General features: G+C 32.9%; 5 protein-coding genes across 8 annotated transcripts; 2 read left to right on the plus strand and 3 right to left on the minus strand.

The window, feature by feature from the left end:
- Positions 1-863: 863 nt before the first annotated feature.
- Positions 864-1676, minus strand: LOC149489975 (single-pass membrane and coiled-coil domain-containing protein 4). Of its 2 annotated transcripts, none has more exons than XM_089714831.1 (2): positions 1607-1676; positions 864-1403 (listed from the first exon to the last, which is right to left on the minus strand). In XM_089714831.1, the coding sequence occupies exon 2, from the start codon at positions 1394-1396 to the stop codon at positions 1214-1216; it is 183 nt and encodes a 60-aa protein (XP_089570957.1). In that variant the 5' UTR covers positions 1397-1403; positions 1607-1676; the 3' UTR covers positions 864-1213. The 2 variants fall into 2 exon arrangements, with proteins under 2 accessions (XP_089570957.1, XP_089570956.1); XM_089714830.1 differs by having other exon boundaries at positions 1506-1660.
- An 849-nt stretch (positions 1677-2525) lies between these two features.
- On the minus strand, positions 2526-3980 carry LOC149489976 (polyisoprenoid diphosphate/phosphate phosphohydrolase PLPP6). Of its 2 annotated transcripts, XM_089714767.1 has the most exons (5): positions 3814-3980; positions 3649-3716; positions 3367-3510; positions 3132-3231; positions 2526-3050 (listed from the first exon to the last, which is right to left on the minus strand). In XM_089714767.1, the coding sequence occupies exons 2-5, from the start codon at positions 3655-3657 to the stop codon at positions 2656-2658; spliced, it is 648 nt and encodes a 215-aa protein (XP_089570893.1). In that variant the 5' UTR covers positions 3658-3716; positions 3814-3980; the 3' UTR covers positions 2526-2655. The 2 variants fall into 2 exon arrangements, with proteins under 2 accessions (XP_089570893.1, XP_089570894.1); XM_089714768.1 differs by lacking the exon at positions 3649-3716.
- A 1106-nt stretch (positions 3981-5086) lies between these two features.
- Positions 5087-5761, plus strand: LOC149489977 (uncharacterized). Of its 2 annotated transcripts, none has more exons than XM_089714770.1 (3): positions 5087-5237; positions 5380-5537; positions 5621-5761. In XM_089714770.1, exons 1-3 carry the CDS (start codon positions 5087-5089, stop codon positions 5759-5761), a joined length of 450 nt encoding a protein of 149 aa, XP_089570896.1. The 2 variants fall into 2 exon arrangements, with proteins under 2 accessions (XP_089570896.1, XP_089570895.1); XM_089714769.1 differs by having other exon boundaries at positions 5087-5230; positions 5373-5537.
- Positions 5762-5844: 83 nt separating this feature from the next.
- On the plus strand, positions 5845-8694 carry RpL10Ab (ribosomal protein L10Ab). The gene is made up of 5 exons (XM_089714771.1): positions 5845-5959; positions 6107-6262; positions 6761-6916; positions 7250-7415; positions 8492-8694. Coding segments are annotated over exons 1-5 (651 nt in total). The 5' UTR covers positions 5845-5957; the 3' UTR covers positions 8663-8694.
- A 2348-nt stretch (positions 8695-11042) lies between these two features.
- On the minus strand, positions 11043-15318 carry Fancd2 (Fanconi anemia complementation group D2). Its single transcript, XM_089714772.1, has one exon. It carries the CDS (start codon positions 15208-15210, stop codon positions 11161-11163), a length of 4050 nt encoding a protein of 1349 aa, XP_089570898.1. The 5' UTR covers positions 15211-15318; the 3' UTR covers positions 11043-11160.
- Between the last annotated feature and the right edge of the window lie 1443 nt (positions 15319-16761).

Consider the following 16761-nt stretch of genomic DNA (forward strand, 5'->3'; position numbering starts at 1 on the left):
TTTTAAATCAGAAATTGTTTATTATGTTTAGAATGGTTTATCAGTAAAATCAAATCCTAAAATTACTTGTATCGGTCATTATTATTATAAATATGTAATCGTAATTGAAAAAAGTTAAGCAAATGTGCAGTTCTAACAAAACGAAATATCATTTTATTCTATGTCGTCGTTACTAGGTTACGTTGTTGAATTTTGTTGAACTGTCAAATGTTGCCTATTAAAATGGCTCTACTATAAATACCTATATCTAAAATATTTTCATAAATATAAACTAAGTTGTTAAGGGTTTTTTTTATTATTGTTGTATGCATTCCGTTTTATATGTATAATTGTTACATATTAGATCGTAATTATTTTATTCCCATTTTATATTCCTTAGTCAGAGGTAGGTTGTGATACTTAATAATTGTATTTTAGATGATAATAAATAAATTATATTAATAAAACTAACCTTATTTTGGAGAAGAATTCTCAATATAGTACAACTAAAGGATGCTAATAATACAGGCATAGTACAATGGCAATCAGTTAATTTTTAACGAATTATTTTTATATGTTCACAAACTATGTATGACATAATATTATGTACTTTTGTTTTGGGTAATCATTGTTATACTTTTTCTTTTTCAAATGTAAATATAATAATGAATCTACGGAAATGTACCATCAAAATAAAAAGGAATTGAGACTGTGATATTATATTATTGTTATAGTTTTATTTGTTTTATTTTAACAATTCCTCTTCCCCCCTTCCAGAAAACTGCAAAATACTTATTTGCAGAATTAATAACATCTAGCCCTGTTTTGTAAAACATCAATCACTGTATTGAAGGTACACATATAACAAATAAAACCCAACAACATAGTGTTTCAATTATTATATATTTCAGTTAATACTTTTGTAAATCTTACAGTATGCATTTACAAAGATTCAAGACACTTTTCATTTTCACTAAACACTTTGTGAAAATACTTTACTTGTCAGTATACATTAATTATTAATCAACATCATTCATATATAATAAAATACATTGTAAAATCCTAATATTTACACTTGATATGTTTTTAAGGAATGTAACAAATAAATAAACTGGAAGATCAATCTTTTTCACAACCATTATATATTATGAATATGAATATTCTTTATGTACATAACAATAATATATGGGCATGTATATTTTTAAATACATATAAAAGTAAGTAATAAATAAATCTAGGCAACTTGCATTGAAGAGGGTCTCGTCTTTAAATAAACATAAACACATATCAATATGAAAACAACCGCGACGGTGGGAAGTACTATTGTATGAATTTGTTGACGCATTTTCGCAAATTCTTGCTTCCTCTCGCGCTTTTGGCGAGCAGTTTCCTTTACTGGACCCTTGAGTTTTCTCATGTTGTACCTAAAAATAAAAATTATCTAGCTAAACTAGAAAGTTCCGGCTACATTTACATATCAGTAGAAAATGTGATTGTATTTTAATTTGTTACAAAATATTTTATACCTTAATAAATTAAATTTGAAAACAAGGAAGACAATCTGAGAATAAATGTAATATTTGTGAAAAAAATAAGATTTAGTTGAAATTTAGAAACAAATTATTACAAGTTTTTGTAAACACGTCAGCAGCGAAGTCGGTGTAATGTCAGTTTTATTCTGTCACTGTCATTCTCATTTATTTTTTCATTGTTCATATACGAGTCTTTTTGGGTATATTATTAACTAGCTTTCCGCCTGCGGCTTCGCCCGCGTTTTCAAAAAAAAACCCGCATAGTTCCCGTTCCCGTGGGATTTCCGGGATAAAACCTAGCCTATGTCACTCAGAAATGATGTAGCTTTCCAACAGTGAAAGAATTTTTCAAATCTGCCAAGTAGTTTCGGAGCCTATTCAATTCATACAAACAAACAAACAAACAAAAAATCAAACCTTTCCTCTTTATAATATTTGTATAGATTTGCCCTGTTATTAATATATTACTGAAAACTTCTGACTTTGTACCCAAGCTTTACAATACATTTATAATATTGTCTGAAATCGTTAAAATATATCCTTGATGATTAGAGCAACAGCACAACAATAATGTTATAATATTAATTAATATACAAAAGTATATAACTCAAAGTTATTATACATTCATTTATAATATAAGAATCTGTGCATGCATGACACTGGACACTGGCAGAATCCGTCTCTACTGGGATTGGGAAGGCCATAAACAAAAAAGAAGATAATATACCTAAGAATTTAACATGCTATCTTTCCGCCAGCGGCTTCGTGCGCACGTAATCAAAGAAAAACCCGCATAGTTCCTGTTCTTGTTTGATTTGCTTATCTCTTGTTTGATGGGATAAAAAGTAGCCAATGTGTTATTCTGGGTCTTCAGATATCTGCATACCAAATTTCATTGTAATGGGTTCAATAGTATTTACATGAAAGAGTAACAAACATCCATACATACCTAGTCAAACTATTCCATCATTTTGTTTGTGTATATATTTTGGGTATCAATAAAACTAATAATAATTATGCATTAGAATTCTTTATTTGCATTATTGACTAAATGGGATTTTTTTTTGGTCAAGACATTTTTTATGATTATTTAAAACAAAAATTTAGTATAATTAACACTTATTCAATTGATAAGTGCAAAAGATTAAACATGAAATTCTCCGCCATCTCGTTTTTCATCTGATAATGAATTCAAAATGCTTGTTGATGAACTTTGAGAAAGCCATAGAATACTCATGAGTAGCCCTTCTACGATCCCAATACCAATGCCACCAAATATGTCCAAAAAGTAGTGTCTTTCTGCTAGAACTCTTGATATTGCCACTGAAGTGACCCAGGCTACTAGTGGTGGATAAAATATAATAGAAATAGGATCCACAACCATCAATATAAATGCAATTAGAACAGCTCGGCTTGCATGTCCAGATGGAAAAGAGTACTTATCAGGGTTACCAGGTATCATTTTATTCATGGGTATTGGCCTACGTCTTCTAACAAATGCTTTTGTAACTGCTATTACGATAATATCTAAAATAAGAGCTGAAAAAAAAACATTTGAGTATATTAACCTTTTTTCTTGATAATATTGATATTAAATCAGGTGGTTGAAGTTTTACATACCTATTAACATATTAACTTGAAGTTGATACAGCTCACTATTGTTAAAAAGCCAAATAAATGTGAGCCAGCCGGCAAGCCACACAATCCCATGGCATGATAGCTGCAATAATTTATTTTTTGTATAATCAAATAATTAATATAAGAAGTAAACATTAATATTTAATTGTATATCTAGGTATTTATATCTTCCAATACAATAAAAATAAAAACTGTTTATTGATGTTTATTTGTTTACCTCTAAAAATTTGGAGTGATTAGCAAGTGACCTTAGAGCAGTAACCCTTTGTGCATTCTCCACAAACTTTTTTGTTATCTGTATGTCATATCTCAATATTTTTTGTAACATCTCTGGAACTTTCCTTTTGTCTTCTTCACCAAACTTAAAATAGAAAAAAAGACATGAAATATAAATGTATATACAATTTATATACAATTTACATAAGAATATGTATGACACATAAGATGACGTTATTAAAAACATGAACAACAACTAAATGAAAAGTGACTGATGCCTTACCATGTCCATTTTAGTAATTTTTAGAGCATGCAAGCACTAATTCTGGAAGCAGCTGTGTAAATACGTGACTGAAAATGAAAATGTTTGTTCACATAACGTGCAACTTAAAAGATAATAAATTACTAAGCTGATATCTACAAGGTTAATTATGTATTTTATACATACCTATGTATTATTGCGAGATGTTTAAAAGCAAATTATGACCATCTAGAAATAACGAGATTGTTAGTGTTCTCTGGTGTTAAATATATTACATAGATTGTACGAATATGTATCAAAGAAAGCTTTTAATTACAAAATTAGAGTTAGAGCCTTAAAAATAAAACCGAAGCAAATTAGAAATTACCTATTTTCTGTCACTGTCAAACCATGTCAAACACATTACACAGCTGTCAGTGTCAAACGCACAGAACATATTCTAACAGTCATTTAACAGTGCTGTAAATTGGCTGTGGACACGCTTGCTGTAAATCTGTGCTGTAAATGTAAACAAAAAAAATAAGATAGTCCTATTCTGTGATGCACTCAGAGGATAGGTTTATTGCTCTGAGGTGATGCATCTGTGATATTATGTGAATATCATTGATCCTATCCTATCCTTCCTATGCTTTCCTATTATTCTTACTAATATTATAAATGCGATAGTTTGTGAGGATCACGTGAGGATGGATGTATGTGTATGTGAATATGTATGTACAATATATATGTTTGCTACTCTTTCACTCAAATACTACTCAACCGATTTCAAGGAAATTTAGCACACATTGGATTAACACATTGGATAGGTTTTATCCCGGAAATCCCACGGGAAAGGGGGGTTTTTCTTTTCGAAAACGTGGGCGGAAAGCAAATAAAAAAAAGGGAGCGTAGGACGCCATGCTACAAGATGGAGTGACGACAATGGAAATGTTAGAAGAGATACAGAAATTTATTAGGTAATTATAAATTACAATTAATTAACGCGCTTCCTGAATCTGTGTTCCCCGACGAGTACAATATGGGGGTCTTCAAGCGAAGAGTGAACCGGTACCTACTAGGGAAGCGCGTACCATCTTAGACCGCATCTAGCTTTCCATCAGGCGAGATTGTGGTCAAGCGCTTCCCTATCTAGAGTAAAAAAAAAAAAAAAAAATTAATTAGCATCTTAGAATTGCTAGCTGTTTTGTATAAACTTTTCTAAAAGTCTATCAGTGGCCGATCGCGAGTGGACGGAGCCTGACCTAAACCAGCAACTCAACTTAACTGAACCCACCCTCTAAGCAATCCATAGCCCTTCTTGGAAACGGCTATTTTAAATACAATCAAATTACGAACATTGTAACATTGTCGATGTCCATGTCTTTGACATAAATAAAATTATCTTCAACTCACTAAAGTCATTAATAAAATCACAAAATTCAATTTTGAAGAGTTTCATTACTTATTATATCATTAAGCGATGGAATTTTTTGGCCATACACTATTTGGACCGCAAAACTACATTAGAGATACAATGAGGGATGATTACATCGAACCGGCTACAAAAGAACAAGCAGATCAAATAATAGAAAATATTAAATTAAATCTGAATTCGAAAGGACAGGTACTAGGTTTTACTAAAATAAAATTTTTAACTATTTTATGGTACCTTTAAAGCTTTAGAATAATAGTTTATAGTGTTAAGCTATTTTTTCTAACTAAATTTAGAACTTGGTTAAATATCTTTTGTAAAATTAAAATTTCAGTGTCCAGATCTGGATGCCATAAAAGTAATAGATTGTTACATTGGGAGAGTAAATGGATTTGCTTACGGATCGTCCATTCGATTTAAAAAGATGAAACGAAAAGGAGTTATTAAACCTGTCGGACCAGCTGAAATGTACAGATTACCGCCAGTGACTTCTATTGAGGTTATTTAAAACTTGGTAGACATTTACAGTATATTTTGTCATACGAAATAAATATTTTAATTTTTCGTTTATGTACGTTTCAGTATGGTTGGTTTTTGCATGATCCTGCATTGACTTCAACATCATGGTACAAAACACATCCCAGACATCCTCAACCAGCTTCTCCAAATACTTTAATTCTTGATGTTGTACGCAAAAATAATAAATATGCGACTTTGTTCTAAGTTTATTTGTTATTTAAATAATAAATATAATAAATATTGAGTTGGTCAATCCCAAAAGACTTGTCTCCAGTAAAGTTAGAATTCAAAATGACACTTGACAGACACAATTCCACAATTGACAGATATTGAGAAAGATCGAATCTTTCATTCTTTTTATGTATCGCGTTAGTTGAAGGCGGAGGTTAATCTAGCCAAAATGTGAGTAACTTGTAAAAATCTCTGTGATCATACATTTAAATATCTTTAAAGAATTATCGGCATTTGTATTAAATTCCAATCTATATCGCTATGAATGTATTTCCGAAAATTTATAACACAGTATTGAATAAAACGTGTACTTTTCAGGTCGAAGGTATCCCGTGATACCCTTTACGAGTGCGTAAATGCCGTTTTACAATCCTCCAAAGACAAGAAGCGTAACTTTTTGGAGACTGTTGAGCTCCAAATCGGTCTGAAGAACTATGACCCACAGAAGGACAAGCGTTTCTCCGGCACCGTCAAGTATGTTTACCTGAAAGGGGGACTTTTGTGGTTTCCTAGTTTCATTTATCGTTAAAGAATTTAATGATACAAATGATGTATCTTTAAATTGATTAAATTTAATAATAATAGCCACAAAATTTGCCCTGGACCAGGGAGTCAGTTATCTGACGGGACTTTGCCCAGAGTCTTTAAATAATGGGTAGGCTAGCTTCGGCTAACCGATTTATATTGATATCCAGTATATTTATTTGGGTAAGATTATTAATTGCTAGTTTTAGTAGAAAATTTGTTTAATGCTTTACAACCATGTAGGCGACGAATGTCCCTAATGTTACGATTTAAAAGGTTCTTCATTCTGGATATTTTGAAAAAGAAACTCCTTTTATTTATATGATGAATAAAAAATTAATTGCATGTATTATCTGATATTGATGATAAACTTTACCTGAAATAATTTGAAGAGGAATATCTGTTCTTCTCACAATCTCAAAAGCTAAAACGTGTATTTATTTGCAGGCTAAAGTACATTCCCAGGCCAAAGATGCAAGTGTGTGTGTTGGGTGACCAGCAACATTGTGACGAGGCGAAGACCCTCAGTGTACCCTGCATGGATGCCGAGGCTTTGAAAAAGCTTAACAAGAACAAGAAGCTTGTCAAGAAACTAGCAAAGAAGTAAGTTGGTTTTTAAATATTTGTAAAAAAAATAGTGATATTTTTGTAAGAAAGAGATAATTATATTGCTCCATTTAGTTCCTGAGACTTCATGTTAACATTATGATACATTTCCTATAATTTCTATCCCAGTGGGGCTTTCTATTAGCGTAAAGTTCAATAGAATAGATTATGAATGTATGAGATTGACGTTTGATTATGTCAATCTCATACATTCATAATCTATTCTATTAGACTTTACGCTAATAGAAAGCCACTTGTCTAGGCGGCAGTTTGTTAAACATAAATGCTTTCTTTAAATATGTCAAATTAAACATACAATTCATTTTGCAGGTACGATGCCTTCCTTGCATCAGAGTCTCTCATCAAACAGATCCCGCGTCTCTTGGGTCCTGGTCTGAACAAGGCCGGCAAGTTCCCTGGTCTCCTCTCTCACCAGGAGTCCATGACGCAGAAGATTGATGAGGTTAAGGCCACCATCAAGTTCCAGATGAAGAAGGTAATATATTAATTTTGTTAATATACTTTAAAATATATTTAAGGCCTGATTTGCTTAGTAAACGTTTTTTAGAATTTTGTAAAATTTCAATTTTGTTGAAGTGAAAATTCTTTAGCGGCGTTAAGCACTTTTTCTGTAATGGGTATAAAATCTTAAACTCGTGTCAGGACACGTGACCTGATCGAAAAAGCGTAAAGCTGGGTATCGACTTCGCGCTCCTGGCGCGCGCGCCATGAATGACCGCGCCGAGAGTGCGTTCCGCGGAGCGCGTTCCAAATAATTGAAGTATATCAACTAAGCGCGCCTGGCGCGCGTGGCAACTGTTCCAGTGTTTGACCGTTCATCATGGAAGCTAGTCGTGCTCGTAAGCAGCAGTAGCATTTTTTTCTTTAAATCCGGCACAGGGACTCCCATTTCACTACTGATTTCTCTCCAACCAATAAATCGCTCAGAGAAGATCTCTAAGCGATTTATTATGATACGAAGAAATTTTACTGTTCCACAAAACTTCTTTCGTATCATATAGCTGAATTAATTTACGGCAACTTTGGTTATCCATAATAATTATTACTCGGAGCGCAACAAACACAAAAAATACGACAAACCCGTCTCCATTGGCGCGCGCGCCACGTTTGATGCGCGGTAAAAAACCGACACCCGACGGAACGGACCGCTCCGCGTTCGACCGCTCCAACGAACATTTTGGCGCGCGTTCCAAACTGGTATCCATTTCACGCGGCTGGAGCGCGCGCCTATGTTCGACCTCTTGGAGCGCGAAGTCGATACCCACCTTAAGACGGATACCATTCCAAAATATCAACATGCTCAATGTTAAATCAAGTTTTCACTTCTGCCGGCACTCCCGGAGTGCAACCCGTCTTTTTTTATTCCTTATCAATTGCATTACTGATTGTTACATTATCAAAACAAAGCTTAATTCAGAAATCTTACTCAGCTTTTCCTTTATATGTACAAATATTTATTCTTAATGAAGTTCCATTCCGAAAAAAAATAAAATGTGAATATCAACAATTTGTGTTTTTGTACGTATTTAATATTGATTGTTTTGTTTACAGGTACTTTGTCTTTCCGTAGCGGTTGGTCACGTTGACATGAGTGCTGATGAGCTCGCACAAAACGTCCATTTGTCTATCAACTTCTTAGTTTCTCTGCTCAAAAAGCACTGGCAGAATGTGAGGTCGCTCCACATGAAGTCAACTATGGGACCACCCCAGAGATTGTACTAAGTATCTTATAATAAATGTGACATAACCATCAATTATGTATTTTTATTTATAACCTTAATGTTATTGTTCTTTTCTGTATTAGTTGCACTGTGGTAAGTATTCAATTCTTTACTTTTCCATGAAGAGATAAAGTACATACTGTTATTATGAATATTTACTATGGATTATAAAAAAATCCACGTCTGTTCATGATTATCGAAAACCGCAACTATTTTCTGTAATTTTTATTCAATGGATTCTCTAGAAAGGTTTTAGTTTAACATACCTATTTTGTTAGCTGAATACTGAACAGTGCATAGTACGATACGTGTGTCCCTTCGTCCAGCATACTCACCATGGAATCCTGATATTTCATGAATATCAAAAAACTGTTCTGAAATAGTGCTAAATAGTGCCCAAAGGAAAAAAATAGTGCTCTTGTACTTGCGAAGTTATAGCCATAGTTCGATGAGTATGCTGGACGAAGGTTTCGCCCAGCATACTCACCTCCGTCCGGAGAATCTGTATACGCTTCAAACATAATTCATACTTCAAAAAATAGTTCCCAAATAGTGCCAAACGGTGCCCAAAAAGAAAAAACAGTGCTCGAATAACTTCGGAGTTACAAGCTTCGTTCAGTGAGTATGCTGGGCGTAGGTTCTACGCCCAGCATACTCACCTCAGTGCGCGAATATCGAACGAGCTATAGGTACAATTTACGTCTCAAAAAATTGTGCTTGAAATAGTGCCCAATATCAGTCCAAGTTTGTTTGACTTTTGACCTAGAAAACCATTAAATTTGATTGTAAACTTCTACATACATTACATTGAGTACAGTCGAATACAATATTATTATTTATTAACTTTCTTTCTAACAATTTTTGTCTTGTGTAAATTATTAATTGTCTATGTAAGGGAGTATTTACTTTAGAATCGCAATATTATTAATTACACATTATTTTAATAATACTTTATAATAATATGATTAAGCCTTCGCGCGTCGCATGGGACCCCGGTAGCTAGGAACAATGATTTTATATATTTTGTCTAGATCACGGCGCTTGAAGGATTAAGATATCAAATGAAGTAAATCATGCATGAAAAATAAAGTTGCGGTTATTAATGCTTACTGTATTACAACTGACAAAATAATTATTCAAAATAATCATTTTCCGGATCAAGGACGGTACCACAACGTCGGAATTGACCTGTATTCCTCATGTGATAAAGTTCAATATAGTGTGGCAGTAATGGATGCACGTACGGTCAATAGGTATGGGGCTTACGACGCGCGGCGCCCGCGACGCAAATGAATATGTTTATGTTTAAATACTAGATGGCGTTGCCCTAACATCTTACGATTATTAGACAAGACTGATCTGTATTTTGAAGGTGATAAGGGTCCATTTTGTGTCACAAAGCAATCGAAACGAACAAGCGCTTCTCAGTTTCTTTGTTTGTTTACTTCGTCGCACATCATTATAATAACGCCGGCTTTTGAGTTTGACTACATAGTGGGTTGCAAAACCAAACAATGTGTTGGTGATGTCATTATTTACCTATATAAAATTGTGTATCTAGTACGTAATCAATATAGGAGCTGCACCCAAATCAGTAAGTATATTTCAATTTATAAAGTTTAATATTTTTGTCCAAAAACATGTGTCGACGACTGTACCCCATTTTACGTTAGTATGTAGAAGTTTACATTAAAATTTAATGGTTTTCTAAGTCAAAAGTCAAGCAAAAATTGGACTGATATTGGGCACTATTTCAAGCACAATTTTTTGAGACGTAAATTGTACCTATAGCTCGTTCGATATTCGCGCACTGAGGTGAGTATGCTGGGCGTAGAACCTACGCCCAGCATACTCACTGAACGAAGCCTGTAACTCCGAAGTTATTCGAGCACTGTTTTTTCTTTTTGGGCACCGTTTGGCACTATTTGGGAACTATTTTTTGGAGTATGAATTATGTTTGAAGCGTATACAGATTCTCCGGACGGAGGTGAGTATGCTGGGCGAAACCTTCGTCCAGCATACTCATCGAACTATGGCTATAACTTCGCAAGTACAAGAGCACTATTTTTTTCCTTTGGGCACTATTTCAGAACAGTTTTTTGACATTCATGAAATATCAGGATTCCATGGTGAGTATGCTGGACGAAGGGACACCGATACGTATACAATTTAAATAATTAGGTCATTGAGGTACTACGTACTACAGAGTAGAGAGGCCATCGCTACTATACTATATTTTGTACCAGGAACACTTGTTAGAGTCAATCGTCTCAAAACAATTTTTTTTTGTTTCATTGATTTATAAGTATTATGAGGCAGAATATCTTCAAAGTGTATGACTCACTAACCGCCCCGCGCCGCCGCGCTTGTCGCACAGATTTTCTTCGTGGTGTCCTATCTATAATAATCGACCACACTAAAATTCTTTCTCAAGTACGAATATTTTGGATTTTAATAACAAATAAATAAATAAGAACGTTTCATATGAATTTATTAACATTATACAATATCGCTTAAACTTTTAGAATCAGGATTAAGCATTTCATCATCTGTATCATCACTATCTTCGTCTTCAGGTAATTGTTCATCACAGTCTTCAACAGACTCTTCACTTTCAACGCTTTGTTGAGTTGCTATAACTTCACCGTGAATATTCTTGTTTTTAAGATTACCCATCCAAAAAGCTTCAGAACAATTATTCGCAGTTAATGCCGCTTTAACTTTATATATTAACGTTTCGAGCATTTGTCTCACGTAAGGGACTTTGCCCATTAATGCAGAATCTTTCTTTAACCGAGAATGACAACACAGCGACTGAAGAAATCTTGTTGATTGTTGTAGAGTTTTTAATATTTCTAGAACTTCTTGTGTCTCGTTTTTAAATTGTATTTCAAGTATTGGTATTCCGTGTGACAAGAATAATTTTATCATAGGCAAAGATTTCTTAAAAAAGGCCGATAGATTATTTCTATTGTCTAAAGTTTTCGCTATATCCGCCATACACTTAAGAATAAATGTTACATCTTTCCATAATCCTAAATGTTCCGAATTTGTCAGGCCATCATTTAATCGATCTTTTGTTAATTTATTCAGAGCAGTACCCAAGTTTCTATAAAAAATGGCAAAGTTTGCTTTATTTATACTTTTATAACAAGGTAACGCGCTGTTGCGGCTCGTTAAATACTCTATATCTCTTGTTAGAGAAATTGTTATCTTTTTAAGTTCTAACAGTTCATTGTTAATTAAAAATACTTTTGCTAGACTATCAATACTTTGATTAAATAATAAACCCCTCTCTAAAACTCCATCGGGAGTTTTCCATTCCTTGGACAAGAAATTTTCCGCAGTCTCTCTTAAAATCTTCAAAATGGTAGAATTAGTGGAATACTCTTGCAGGGCTTTAAGAAATTCTATTAACGAAACAGCAGTTGAAAGTTGAAGACAGTATTTCTCATGTTTTTGTAAAAACTTAGTAACCAGTAATAATAAATCTTTCAGAGAGACTGTATTTTCGTGCTCCACAGTAACAAAAGTTCGTAATGACGTTTTCAATAACGGAATATTACTATGTTTAAATCCCATCCATTTAAAATATACCGTACACATATTAAAGATATATTCCAAGCAAATAACAAAATCAATCATCTTCGACGTATACATAAATCCACTATCATTTTGAGTATCTGCTGTGGTATGAGCATCTAAGTAAGATGCAATACATTTTAAATGATTTACGATATTTGGCAGAATTGTGCTTGTGCTCTTTGCATATTCTTCCGCTTTAGCCTTATCATATACATCACTGTTATTACGTTTTGATAAAAAGGTTTGCTGTTTTATTTTGGAAATCAAAACTGGTTCAATATTGACGCAAACGTTTTTTAAAACATATTTAAGGACGCAAATCGTTATTTCCGCATCATCGTCTTTAATATCATCACCTTCGGTCAAATCATTTTTGACTACATTGATGATACCAAAACTTAGTGGTCTGAAATTGACGTTACTTATTAATTCAATATTATTTTTGAATGGCTTATTATTTTGGCTTACTTGGGTTCTTCCAGTTTCAGGAAGAATAGTTTCATCTTGATTAACTGTTTTTTGCGATTTTACCTTACTATTTTTATTGCTTTTAATTTGTCTTTTATCTCCTTGTTCCCTATCATTCAAACTGAATGAATTATTAGGGAAATTATATGTTATATTAGTTGAAATAAGAATTTTCCCAATCAAATCTTCTAACTGTTGAGCTTGTGTTATTCTTACAAATATTTTAGGCTTAAGTGCAGGATCATTTTGAGATGCAAAGGCGTTAATAAGCTCTCTTATCCAATTTACACAATAATACAAACAATCGAGTTGAATTTGAATATTTTGACTATCCATATCATCTAACAAATCAATGTCAAAAACTGGCATTATAATTGGGCAGCCAAGTAGTGCATCAATACTTGATAGATTGCCCTGATGGTGTCTTAAATGTAAAGTTTGAACAAGTTGAAATAAGGGTGGCAAAAGACAAATATTCACATCATCTCTTTGTTGTAAAACTAATCCACCAATATTTATTGCAATTGTCTCTTCAATTTCACTATCAGAATTTAGGCAATGTTGCATGGTCAGTTTAATTTCTCCAATTCTATTATTTTCTAGATTGTCTACTATAAAATTTTGTTGTAAATCATTGGTCACAGCATCAGTTAGCCATGCTAAGAAATTTCTATTCATATCATTAGCAGGTTGAACCACCTTGCAGAGTTCATCATAGAAAAAAACAATCATATCAGGGAACTGCCTTGTACTTCTACTTATGAGCTCTATAATTTGAGCTGCTTCTCTCAAGTTGCCATCAGCTAAGTGGTGTACAGAACTATAGCTGACATCATCTGATAATTCTAAGCTTTGCTCATCATCACTTTTGGTTGCCATTAAGTATTTAACTGCATGTATTCCAGAAATAACACCTTGCAATTTTATTGTAGGATTTGAACTACCCAATTCTTTTCTTATAATCATATGAATGTCATCTCTAATCACAGAATTTTCACAAGTATATGCAAGGCAACAGAGTAAGTTCATGGTAGCCCTTAATTCTGGTAAGCTCATGTCATCCATTCTATCTAACAGAGTCAGCATTTGTATGCATTGTGGTTTAAGTATAGTTACATCTTTTAATGCAACATTATTTAGAATTAACAAAATGTTCATCATACTCTGTTTACAATCCAAACCCAATTGCAGAAGTTCCGCAACTATTGTCTGTCTACATTCTTCCAGTTTTGAAAACATTAAAGTGTAAATATGTGTTGCAAAAGTCTGTATCACTGGGTTTGATTTTGTTTTTAAAAGACAATTTGAAAGGTTTATGAGATATCTTAAATTAACTTCCAATATAGGCTTAAACTTATCAAATGCATCATCTATCAATTCATCCTTTAGAATATTTAATTTAATATGCTTATTCAGCAGCAATTCCACTTGCTTCTGTCTCTCTTCTGAAGTTGAATATAAAATCAACAAGATTATAAAATCAATAGGCTTGTGATCATTACTATCTTTACAATTTGATACAACTTTCATCCATGCAATTGCTATACTTTTTGATGAAACAATGCTGTTTCTTACTGCAGTGGCAGTAAGTACTTGGCTAGATGCAATATCTTGGGGCTTTGCAATAGATGTAGACCAACCTAGTGCATTTCTCAAATTAAAAGTAACTTCTATGTATTGACTCTCCGTCATACGGCCAGGTATAAGTAAAAATTTTACAAAGTTGGCAAAATAGTTACACTTTGATAAGCCAGTCAAAATACTTAGAGTTTTCCTTTGCAATTGTTCATATTGATCATCAGATAAACAAAGGTATGATAAGCAGTCTAATATTGCAGGAATAAGATCATGGTCTTCTGATAAAATTCTGCTCATTTCTGTAGCAATATTGTCATGTTCCTGATCTCCAATTATATCTGGTATAGCAGTAATAATTTCAAGTCGAACCATCTTTTCTGATGCAATGTCTAGCAAGTTAATAAGATTTGTGGATATTTTCTCACTATCTATTAAGTTATCTAAAGTAGAGAAACTTTTCAATATCATTTGAATCCATGGTCCACATTTAGAATCTGCAGCTAAATCGATTGCTTTCTCAAAGATGTGATCAATAAGTTTCACTTGTAAAATGGGAATATTCAAGAGAATCTTAATTACACTATCATTTATTACAAGTTCACCGTTTTCAGAAGAAGTTCTTACAATATTAGGATATAAGTAATGCTTGAATACATTTAAATCATTACAATCTTTCTGTAGGTCAGTAAAAAATTCTGATACGTTACATGGATAGTTAATATGTTTTTGAAGATTCTTCTTTATGTTGCGTATGATATGTACAGTTTCCTGCGAAGCAATACATTTTTCTGGAGGCGATGACAAAATCAGACCGCTCTCTTCTAAAACGGTTTCCAAGTAACTTTTATTATCTTTACGCTTTTTATATTGACTTATAGACTGTTCATTTTTATTTTGAGAATTTCGTTTTAAGCTCATTTTTATACATTCGATCAAAATTCACTTTGAATAAAGTTGTCCGCGATTACAATATTTTGAAAAATTCAAATTTTGTAACTTTCAAGTGAGCTCTCAAGTCATAACATGTTTGACATTGACACCACAGAACACACTCATCAGTGTTGGATTCAGACCCTCCGAAAATTATTGTCTATGGAAGTAAAAATTATACTACTTAATCATAAATTATACTACGTTTCGTTTTTTGTCGATTACGTTTTAAATTTAAATAAAAGAACTAAAATTGATTAATAAAATAAATTTATAGAATAAAAAACATAAGAAATTACAAGACCAAAGGCAATTTCTGGTCGCCATTTTAGAAATTACGCATGCGATGTCATCCAGATCTACAATAGTTTGACTTTGACAGCGGGATGAAGGGGTTAAATCAAGAAGGGTTAAATTCGGTGTCGAACTGTCTATCGAAGAAGTACGCAGTACGCTACAATCGCTTTGTTTACGAATTCTATACTATATCATCGTCTTTCTCACACGCACCATACATAAAATATATCTATCCTACTCCGTCAAAACAACGGAGAGTTTAATTCTACATTCATCGAGGGGAAACCCCGAAGCTTGTGGCAGCGCTAGCCCTCAGAGGAATAAACCTATAGAGTACTTGTATCGAGCGTATACAATTTACATATATTTGTTTCTTTCTATCTAAAGAAAACGTCGTAAGAAAGAATGAGATAGCTATAGACTACAAGCTACGTTTCAACATAGTCATGGCACCATTTTTACTATAGGTACGTATTTAGATAGATAGAAGGTGATAGTGATGGGATGTGCTTCAATCGATAAAATCGTGAATGCATTTTGCATTTACGGTTTCGTGTAATAAAAAAAAACAAAATTAATCATAAATTTCAGTTGAATACATACATTATTTGTTTAATCCTACGAATATAATAAATGCGAAATTATGCGAGAATGGATAACTTTCTCTTTCACTGCTGAACCGATTACAATGAAATTTTGTACATACACACATAGGATAGGTTTTATACCGGAAATCCCACGTGAACGGGAACTGTGCGGGATTTTCTTTAAAAACGCGGGCGGAAAGCTAGTATATTTTAAAATAAATTTTAAAACTTGAAATATAACTACATAATTTAAAATAAAGATCAATAAAGTTAAAGGAGTGAGGAGAAAGGCACAGTCAGCATGAATTTTAAAAAGTTCATAAAAGGACAGTTTTAAAGAAAACATTTTCCTTACATCCTACTAATAAAGCGAAAGTTTGTGAGGATGGATGTTTGTTACTCTTTCACGCGAATACTACTAAACCGATTACAATGAAATTTGGAAAAATTACTTTTGATCCCGTAAATCCCACAGGAATGGGAACTATGCGGGTTTTTCTTTGAAAACGCAATTAAGTATGTATTTCAATAGTAGTTTCTCATCTATGAGAACTGTCATTTAATCAACCGTTTAATTTTCACATAGTTACATATTTATAGTAAATGTGTAAAAAAATTTCCAAATAAAAATTCACTCACACACAAATGTATTTAT

This window comes from Colias philodice, chromosome 3 (assembly GCF_061535455.1).
Source record: "Colias philodice isolate Cphi_HAF_F1 chromosome 3, ilColPhil1 Martin Lab GWU primary, whole genome shotgun sequence".
Taxonomy (NCBI): Eukaryota; Metazoa; Arthropoda; class Insecta; order Lepidoptera; family Pieridae; genus Colias; species Colias philodice.